This window comes from Lampetra fluviatilis, chromosome 13 (assembly GCF_964198595.1).
Source record: "Lampetra fluviatilis chromosome 13, kcLamFluv1.1, whole genome shotgun sequence".
Classification (NCBI taxonomy): Eukaryota; Metazoa; Chordata; class Hyperoartia; order Petromyzontiformes; family Petromyzontidae; genus Lampetra; species Lampetra fluviatilis.
In genome coordinates, this window is record NC_136287.1 from 12917769 (window position 1) to 12928843 (window position 11075).

Below are 11075 nucleotides of genomic sequence, written 5' to 3' on the forward strand. Positions count from 1 at the left end.
CACCTGCATGATGGCATCACCTCTCTCCAACCCGTGACCCTGTCGCTCATGACCGTTTGTTGCCAAATTGTCCGATCGTCACAACCTCCGTGCAGACACTGACCCTTGAACTCCTCTGGCTGTAGTCCTGACGACGATTTAGCCTGCCATAAGGCGAGCCGTGTAAATGCTCTAACTCACCGCGTGGGTTAGTCTGCGAGTGTGTTTTTTGTTGTTGTCGATGTTTTAATGATTGTTAGCTTTAGGTTGGGAGGTGTGGGTAAAACATTGCTCACTCTGTCCCACCTGGTGTCTCACCATTGTTCCAACCGCTCTGAATTTTATTTCTAAATAACTTTTCTGTTTCCCCTGGCCAGAAGATTGCATCATTTTAAGTGACTTCCACAGTTTACCGTCATTCCTTTTTGGATTTTCTCACCGTGCGGTTTTACAAAGTGAGAAAATGTGCAAGCTAGGTCACGGCAATGTGAGGTTACTTTGTGAGAAATTCGCTTATCTCTGAATCTATTACCATTTTCTCTGATTGCTTTACCACCGAATTACCTCCATTCGTAAAAAAAAAAGTCAAAATAACTCCGAACTTTAATGAACATTAGGTGGTGCTCATTTCCCCTGGTAGCTGTGAGCCAGGAGTGGAAATTCCACTATAAACAAGGGCCCCTTCATCCATGGAGAGAACCCAATGTTGACTGCCCACACAGCTGCAGTTGCCTTGCGCCAACATTTTTGCACGAGGGCTTTGACCCCCGAGTTGGATTCGAACTCAGGTTACAACGATCCCAGTGGCATTATCATTATTGGACATCTGTGAAAACCAGGATCATAGCTGGTGGGATTCCTCCAGCATAAATATTATGATTCTGGTTAATAATGAGTAGTTTGTGAAACAAAACTATGCGTTCTTCAAGGCAGGGATTTTCTAGCAAAATAACTATTACTCAACGCGATTCATTGCTTCCTTTATGTCTGTGGACTCTGCAATTGCCTCCCCCCCGTATGAATTCCTATGCGTAGCACGTGCATGCACACTTAGGTGTGGTGTGTTCCGCACTGTTGCTAATGCACGTGTAGCATATGTTTAAACATGTGAAGCATGATCTGTCTGCAAACTTGGGGAACGGTCTCGTTCTGGTCAGGAGGGCAAGGCCAAATTTCTGAAAGGCGGTCCAAAACGGATGTGATGTCACGTCTGTAATCAAGCCACTGCTGTATAAATTCTTTTTTTTACCAGGTGAGGCCCACTGAGCTATATTGCTCTTTTATCAGAGGCGACCTGGCCACAAATGATAGCTCAACGAAGTGGCTTTTCAAGCGTACATTTATAGCACCCATATACTCTAAATGCATGCTTCTAAATGTTTGGGGGGGGGACCAGATGACCCGGAGAAAAATTCACGTGACCACGGGGAGAATATGCACACTCCAAATATAAAGGCATCAGCGTCGGGATAGAAACCACGACGTCCTGTATACCAGGCGAGAGAGTTAACATCTAGCCACCATGGCCATCCCAAGCCATATCAGTTGTGGGAATTGTTAGTGCGAGTTGGGGGCAAGAGTGGTGCAGATATCGCCACGCATGTTTGCTGTAGCAAGGAGTTGAACTGGGTTCACAGCGGAACTCAATAACCATTGCTCCACAGCTCTATGCATTCATTCATCACCATTATCATCATCACAATTAAGATGGATGGTAAGTTTTTTTGCGAAACGCCATCCCAAAACAACGACCAAAAACAATGCTTGACACATGATAAATTATATTTAATTTACAATAATATCCATATACAAAGAAGCAAGATAAAAACAAAGAGAAATTATCCATAACTGTATTAATGTCTATGCAAAACGTTTATAACTAATGCATTGTAAACACAAAAAACTGGTTTAACACTGTAAACAGTATAACCATATTATCGATGTTAATATAAATCAAACATTTCTTAATGCACCCATTAAGAAACCAAATAGAAATATAAAACGTACACGTAGCATATATCACGCATTTTGCCACACGCAATAACCGAATAAAGGAATCTTGTCCGTTTAAATAAATCTTATCATTTATATTTAACTTAGCTAACAAAATATATTATTTCTGCAAAAAATATTGAATCGATCACAGAAAAATCTATATACGGTTTGTTGAGTATGTGAACTGTGCTGTTACCGTATTGTCTGGAGGAGAAAGTCTGCTCTGTCCCCCTGTATTTAAAAGCAATATTTTGGGGTGCGTCTCATAATCCGCTAGGGGTCCGTGCGTGTGACCAGATTCGTATGGAAAGGCAGCTGAGTGTGGTGCTGGCCACCCACCCCTCATGTGCCGTGCCGGCCTTCATAGGTGCTCGCTAACAGCACTTGCGCCCCCCCCCCTCCCCAAAAAAACCCCTTTATTAGGGGAGTCTGTTCAGGCTATCCGGAGGATCTTTGTCTTTGTATAACTTTACGGACAAAGGACACACATGCGTCTCATAGCCCCGGAGTGTACGCCGATTGTGTTTGTCGAATGATGTGGGTAAAACACTCTTAAGCACGAGAATCGGTCAACAGGTGAATGTTATTACATCCATTCAAGGGCACTGTGTCTGCTTTCGACTTACATTTTTGCAATACACTAAAACCAATAGCCCTGTTGCTTACAATGATAACAATAATAACATATTAAATATATATTTTTAAAGAAACATTTGTACAAAAATAAATTTTAATTTCTGCATGGGTGCCCACATATGAAGCACACATGTTGTTATCCTTATAGCTGAATTCCCGTGTCACTAAACTATGAGTCTGAAACCACACAATCGATTAACAGCCTTGGAGAGATTGGTAGGAAGTTCACCGAGTCGTGTTAGATTTATGAGCTTGTGATGACCTAAAATAAAGTGTTTCAGTAAGGAGACTTTTAATATTTCTCTGACATATATCAGAACTATTTTAGCATTGTGTAGTGAATGGCACTTGACTGTGTACAATATAATATATACATGCAGTCCCCGGGTTGCAGAAGACCCAACTTACGAAAACTTTCAGGAAATGCTCCCGTAAATCGTGTTAAAAAATGTTTTAATATGTTGATTTTTTTGCGTTAGTTACGAACCCGCGAATAGTGCAGCGCGGTTAGGATGCGGTTGAATACCGCGGAGCGAGGCGTAAGGCGACCCACCTTACACCTCACGCCACAAAAACGCCGCCTTCACCAAGCCCGAGCTTCATTAGGTTTAAGGTAAGTAAATTCTTCTTCGTAGCGTTACCTAATTCTTTTCCAGTACTGAGAGAAAACGAACTAGCAATCGAGTAGGGGAGGCACAACGATTTCCGACATACGGAAAATTCGAGTTATGGATCGTTTCTGGGGAACCTAACTGTTCTGCAACACCGGGGACTGCCTGTATTTAAGCCTGTATTTGTTTTGTTCCCATATTTTGTCACTGAACATTGGAAGAGCCACGAGCTGGTATTCGTTTTTGCTCCTCTGAGAGGCTCAAAGACAAATGCCATTCATCAAGAATAAGGCTGCAATATGATGACAACTGTATGGATCAAGACAATGTTTATCGAAGGGTGGACCTGCTACACTGAGAGAAATGCATTCACTGGGAAATCTGGCCAATAATGCAAGACAAATGTGAATAATTTTGTTGTTTTTGTTTTCCAATAAAATTTCGGTCACACAATGGGTAAACACTTTTTTGGAAATTGAACTTGTCATTGTTAACCGAATTAGCCGTTTCCACACTCAAACCCTATGACTGCTGATTGTGTGCTGAATTCCCACTTGCCTGTCATCCAAAATCAACCTCTCAACACACCCAACATCGGGAAAAGTGGAAGTATCAACTGGCTTTGGGCTTCTCTGGTCATCACAAACACGCCCATGTCCAAACTGCATCCATTCTACAGAAATTATAAATGGTGCCATGATGCTTTGGTATAGGTTACAGAATTCCAGTTTAAACAGGGGCAATGGTTAATTTTCCCACGACTGTTGATCTTTGCAAAATGGATTTTAAAAACTTGTATTCTTACTTGCAAGAAATAAATGTTTCTGCTTCACTACAATAAAGGGTATTTTAATTTATTGAATACTATACTTAATACATATGCTCAAAAGATGTGCCCCCAAAGACCCAAAGACTGATCCTGCTGTCTCTGCTTCATTTGGGGGAAGTCTTCTCTCTCTCTCTCTTATCCAGTTCTGTGCCAGCGATCTGTAAATGATAACAAAAAAACAGACACACATGTTAAACAGCTGTCACTCCACACCTCGTATTAGCAGGGTTGGCTACGTACGATGCGAAAGAAGTTCAACATATATACAAACGTACTTCCCAGCACAACGTTTCCACGCAGCTATCATTAACGGAGTAGTGGTGAGTGTTCTAAACATGCACATCATGTTACTTATTTCCAATTTGGTAAAAGATATAGGTGCATGGTGGCGAGACGTTAACTACCTCGCCTGGTATACAAAAGGTCATGGGTTCGATCCCGACCCTAACGCCTGTATATTTGGAGTTTGCATGTTTTCCCTGTGGTCGTGTGGATGTTTGTCCAGGTCCTCCGGCTTTTCGTTCCACATTTAGAAACATGAGTTTAGAGTATTTGGCTGCTAGAAATTTCCACGTGATAAGCCACTTCGTTGAGCTATCAATTGTGGCCAGGTCGCTTCTGAAAAAGAGTTATACAGCTCAGTGGGGTTTACCTGGTAAAAGAAAACAAGTTGTTTTTTCACTGGTGGAAGGGTCTCCCTAGAGGATGTTTGCTCTCCTGTTCCTGGCTGGCCAGACCTTTCGTAAGCGGTGGAAGTAAACACACTTTACTCCACCACATGCGACCTACCGATCGAATCTCTAGGCATTGTTCTCCAACTAAAGAAATACGTGCACTCGTGCGTTTATATGACTCCACAGAGGCTTTTTATCTGTAGATATGGGCAAGTACAACTACTATACTGACATTTTACATCTCCGATACTTCATTAGCATGATTATGCGCTTGGAATTAGAGTTCATACAATATATTTTCAACAATTACTACTCATTTGTGAGTCGGGATCGTTCGTGGATGGTCGACAGTGCGTAAAACAGGTGTTATAGGATGTGGGAATCTGCTATGGGCAGCAGAAAGCAGTGTATACATATCCACAGTTGTACTGTACTTCTATATTCCCATGTCTAGGCTCCCTGCCTTCACCAACCTGTGCTGACCAGCGTGGTGAAGTATGGTCAGATAAACCAAACAGTGCAAGGAGACCATCATATAGTATTGGGTTGACAAAGGTTGCACATGGTCCAATGTAATAAAGCAGAAACAAAGCTAAATTAATTCAGCAAACTAAATTTCCTTGGTAAGTAAGATGTATACTTTATGTCTCCCTGGCTGGAGGTGGTGATGCAAACCACTGCAATGTGACATTGGTGAACGATACGGAAGTGGCATGTGAGAGCCACAAGCAGGACAATGAGGTGTTTAAGTGAAGCTGAGGGTCAGATGAGATGAGGTCATGGGCAGTGTTTGGCTCATTGGCTGTCATTCGGACAGCCCTCATTTTAAATCACCTATAAACTGTGAAAACATTCCGTGGGACGCAAATGGGACACAGTTAGCCAATGTTTACTTGTGAACTGCATGAGATGTATTTACTCGCAAAATCAAACTTGGCAAAAAAATGTAGGGCCCCCAAGCAACCTATGAAAAAAATAGAGGTCCTATTTTTGGAAGTCAAGCAAATATCATTTAAAATTCCAATCCTCCTATTAAAATAAGCTCATAACTTCAACAACACTATCAATATAATTTAAAAAGCCACTAGTCTACCAACTTAATTATTTCACACAAGTGGAATGTATTAAAGGTACATAGCGTATCCAGCATATACTGTTTCTTATGAATTAATTTATTTTATTTTTACCTTGCTTTCAGATATTCTTGATCCTATTTGTAAATTCGCTGTATTTATTTATCATTTGTATTTTTAATGACAATAATATTACATTCCCTCATTTTCGAGTCACAACACCGTAGGTTTTTCCATGTGCCACATTGATGTAAGTTTGTTGTATATAATAATGTTTTGATTAATTTACAGTCACTACGACGGACGCATACAAAATGTACTTGTTTCCTAGCGCGCCCCAAATGGACTGCCGCTGCTTCTCCTGAGCGGCTCGAGACGTGCAGCAGCAGCACGCGGTCGCTCGCGGGAAAAACTCACAGTTCGTGTGCGAGGCAGCCAGACGCTTCTTGGGCGGCGTGCGGGCGGCGTTCTGCACGAACGGCAGACGGTGGCACTTGCCGCTCTCCGGCTCGCAGCGGCCCGACAGGCAGTTGCAGACGCCCGAGCAGCCCAACCCGTACGTGCCTGCGGGGCAGTCTGCAGCCCGGAAAGGTGGGAGGGAGGGTAAGGAGTGACACGAGATTGTCAATGTGTGTATGTATTTATGTTGAACGTCTTTCGCACCGTACGTGGCCGACCGCGCTAATCGGAGGCGCGTGGATCGACAGCGATCGGTGCATTCGCGTCGACCGTGTCCCAGCGGTAATGTAACGCGTCTGCCCGCTTGTTGCAGAGGTTTACGGTTCAGATTGGCAGGCTGCCCTGGTTAGTGCCGAAACTGAATTAACTGTCAAATACGCAAGGGTCTGCTTCAAAGTGGACACTAAAGATCCTGTGTCATCGTTGGGCGCGACAGTCGAAATTCGTCAAAATTTGAAAATGTGCCCGCAAAATATTGGATGGGGATGACACATTGCAACATTTCCACCATACTGCGAAGCTGCTGCAAACTGTGTCCGTGAAACATAACGCCTTCGTGATAGCCTCGTGCTATATGAACGGCACGAATACCAAAATGTAGCAATTTGATCTATGTGCATTTACGTACGAACCTTGCAGCTTTTCACATCAGCAGCCATAGTGTGGCTCAACACACATTCGTGTCTCATGAGCATATAATAATATTCATACATCGTAAATAATTTATTCTTGCACACGTGAACGTAATAATCTATTTAAAACAATGAATTGATTCATTGTTGGCTCCATGAGTCAAATGGCTGCAATATAAAAACAAATATTTCACCGGAGGTGTGGACAGAAGACTTTCCCACACTTCTGCTGAGGAATTTACAAAATCCAGCGTGGCACAGATCCACAACTAACACCGTGTCCTGCCAAAATCTGAAAGTCTGGCTCTTGTATTAATATGTAATTTCACGCATATGCTAATGATACATACATACGTATATGTACATATTAAGTCCACCTCAAACATCCCTGTACTCAGGCAATGGCCGTTAGTCAGTTATCTGGAGAGAGAAAATCCTAAAAAATATTTTATGAGTCTGATATGTCTATTCATGACGTGAATAGTCTTTATAACCCATAAAATATAAGTGTGTGTAACAAAGTGACTCTTGCAACAACTGCCTGTAATATAGGCACATACACGAGCGAATGTAGAACGAATGGATGTGTAGTTAATCCATACGAATGTTTTAATGTTAGGTATCAAAGTCAATCCAAAATAATTCTGCACCAAAACAAAAATGGGGTGGCACTCTTCCATTTACAGCCATGAACCTGGTGGAAGTTACACATCCCTAAGCTGCGGAACCAGTCCCGTTCCATGGTACAATCCACGTGTTCTCAATTTTACGTTTCATGTACAGGTTGAGTGCCACAGCTGCCCTGGAGTATGTACCTAGGCATGGACCAAGACGGTTCATATATCATTTGTCACCGATTGTTGGCTGTGGCTGGGAATCGAACTCAGGATGCCTGGTTCTTAGCTCAGAGGACAACAGCTCCACCCCAACGCACAGCAATAGCCGCCAGTCGCCACTGAATGACGGTGATGTGATCCCTGGTGCTTGCGTCAGGCTAGGTGCACATTGAGGCCAAGTGAAGTGTCAAAGGCTTGCTAGCAGGAGGTCACGAGGTCAGACCCAGGCATCAAGATTCAACTGACGGACAAGGTCCATGTAAGTGTATGTATGGATGTTTAACTTCCTTTGCACCGTACATAGCCAACCGTGCTAATCGGAGGTACGGGGGAAGAACAACAAACTAACACGCAAAAAGCAGTTCTAAATAAATGAGTTTTCAATCTAGATTAAAAAGTGCATAGCTCCCAGTGGCCTCCTGCCTATTATGTGATACGTGCCCCGAACAAAACTCTTTGGAGATTGATTCCCAAACACGGCTCTCCGCAGGGAATAGCAGGCGTGGTGTCGGCTACAGTGAAGACAGTGCATATCTTGTAATGTTCCTGTATGAGAGTCGGTCATGTTGATCATGCTGAAATTAGTAACTGCCCTATGTAAACAACATTATTTAGGTCTTTCTCACGTCTCTCCATTGGAGAGACTGGTCCCCAGACATGGAAATGTGGAATCTCCACCGAAGACTCAGGCTGTGTACAACCATTGTAAATTAATTCGAGGAAATTCAAAATTTCCACTGAGAATGATGCAAAGGTTGGCTTAAGATAAATGAGTCATATTCCACAGGTTTGATATACATGTGGACCATGAGGTGACCTCGCTTAACACGGCAAAGGATTATACTACTCTGCATGCCAATGGCTACTAAATACAAATGCAATGTTGTTGTAACTTGAAAAACTCCGTAACCTGAGGCAAGGGCTCGAACCCAAATTCTTTGTGCGTTTTACTCCACTTCCTATTGATCTACCCCCCTCGGTTACAGCTCCTTCACATAGTAAAAGCTGCTTTTTCAGCATGAGAAACGCATGCCATTTGGCCCTCACATCGTCCAGTGCACTGGTTCCCAAATGTTTTGGACCCGTGATTGTTAAGGAAGTCACAGAGGTCCACTGTCACCACCTAAAAAATACATTCTAATTTTGCAGACCTGAACCAATCCAATGTTTTTATTGTAAAATTTCAAATTTGAAACCACTGAATCAGAGTATACACGTCCACTTATCATGGACAGCGGGCACACAAGTTGAGAACCGCTGCTCCAGCAGAAGGCTGACCTGAATGCAAGTTCATCATACACATGCGATCGTCATCCCAGGAAAGGTGAAATCCATCGCTAAACATTTCTCAAGTACAGACAGGCGTTAAAGATTTTAAAAAAACCATTGTTTTCGATACAGTGCCTTTCATGCCAGGGCATGTGAGAGCACTTTGCACGCGACTAAAGCAAATAATTGGAAGGACTTTTCGGTGGATTATTCTCCTAAAGCATCATAAATTGAGCACTCGTTGGCGTGTCCTCTCCACTTAAGCTCCCTGCCGTGGCGCGCTTTCGCTGAAACTTGATGCCTTCGGTGTAACGCCACGCATCAGAACAGCGTGAGGAACTTCATTCAGTATTAACCAGGCATGCTACAACAACAACAACGACCGCCATCATCAACTAAGTGGCGGTGACGTGACCGCAGACTGTTTGGGCAAGACAATTTGCACTAATTGGCACGTTTTGTTTCCGTGACAAATCTTAACAATTGTCTGTGAATGGTGGTGGCGGTGGTGGTGGGTTAACGACACATTTATATTTACGCGAACTCACCCATACACGTTTATTATGAGCACCTACGAAGACCGGCATGGCACGCGAGAAGAGGTGGCTGGCCAGTAATCACGCCCGACCGCCTTTGTCTCCCCAGTAGCGATATGTTTACGCACCGGGCACTCATTTGAGACCGAGTCGACCTCGTGATAACTTCCCAGGCATCGGTCCCCGTCTCACGAAAACCACGATCTCAGAAGCTCAGTGCGCGCACCACAACCACCCCAACAAAAACAACAACAACAACAACAAACAAACAAACAACCGCGGAACTCACCCTCGCAGAGTCCGTACGTGTCGCCGAACTCGTCCTCGCCCGCCGGGCGGCATCGCAGCCCCTTTGCGCACTTGAGCCAATTGAGCCCCACCACGGCCGGGTAGCAGCGCTCCCCGCGACCCGCTGCGCACACGGAACAGCAGCCGCAGTCGTCGGGCACCGCGCGGCGGCACCAGCGGCGCGCGGGCAACGCGGGGCACGAGAAGGCTTCGCAGCCCGGGCAGTCAACCGCGTAGCCCTTCCACTCGAAGGGCTCCAATGGCTGGTTCTGCACTTGCTGTTGTTGTTCTTCTTGCTGCTGCTTGTTGTGTTGTTGTTGCTGCTGCTGCTGCTGTGAGTCTTTGCCGGGGTAGGGAGGCGACACTCGGGTCGCGTGAGTCAACTGCAGTTGTAGGAGAATTGTCATCACCGTCACCGTCGTTATCGTCAACATTTTCATCTTCTTATTGCTGTTATCGGCTGGAGTGAGAACGAGGGCACTGGAATGAATTCGGTGGGGGGAAAAGAAAGGGTCTATTTTTTATGTCAAATCGGTCCCGGTCAATTTTAGAAATAATAAATATCTGATGCACAGTCGATGCTTGCCGCAATTAGCGCGGTCTGAGTGCGGTGTTGACAGAGCGCGCTGCACTTTATAAGCGCGTGTTCAGCCTGCTGATGCGACTGCCGCTATCGATTGCTGTGCTGCTGCTGATGGTGGTGATCTTGGATGGTGATGTTGGATGGTGTTGGATGGAGGAAAGAGTGACCCACGCTGGTGCTGGGTTCGTGTGTCGGTCGGTATGAGACGGGACACGGCGAGACTGGCTTATATGAAGGGCCCTGCAAAAGGGGCGTGTGTTGGATCAGGCGTACACACCATCACCAACACAATACGGCAATACGCGTCTCACAACCTCTTTTTCCGGATGTTTGAATAATGTCTGGATTTTTGCTCTTCTTCCAAATGGTTATTTAAGGAATGAACTGTCAATGTCCACAACGCGCACAGGAAATGTGTGGGCAAGAGGGTGCGGCGCGCCTGTTGAAGAGAGACACCCAGCCCAGCTGAGATGCGTAACGCGTGGTGTTTGCACCCAGAGGGGGTGGTTGGCAGCGAGAGAAGGGTGGGGGATGTTTGGTGTCTCCCACCTCTGTGTATGTACATGACGCACGCGTTCTGTTGAACATTTTCCACGACGTTAGGAGCTAGACGTTCCGCGGCCAGACGCAGCGACGCCCGCTGCTTGTTAGGTCTCCCGTTCATTCCTTTCGGAG

The 11075-nt window shown here is 44.8% G+C and overlaps 1 protein-coding gene across 1 annotated transcript; it reads right to left on the reverse strand.

Moving 5' to 3' along the window:
• Positions 1–1743: 1743 nt before the first annotated feature.
• On the reverse strand, positions 1744–10720 carry ESM1 (endothelial cell specific molecule 1). Its single transcript, XM_078862326.1, has 3 exons — positions 9819–10720; positions 6215–6373; positions 1744–4208 (listed from the first exon to the last, which is right to left on the reverse strand). The coding sequence occupies exons 1-3, from the start codon at positions 10255–10257 to the stop codon at positions 4186–4188; spliced, it is 621 nt and encodes a 206-aa protein (XP_078718452.1). The 5' UTR covers positions 10258–10720; the 3' UTR covers positions 1744–4185.
• Between the last annotated feature and the right edge of the window lie 355 nt (positions 10721–11075).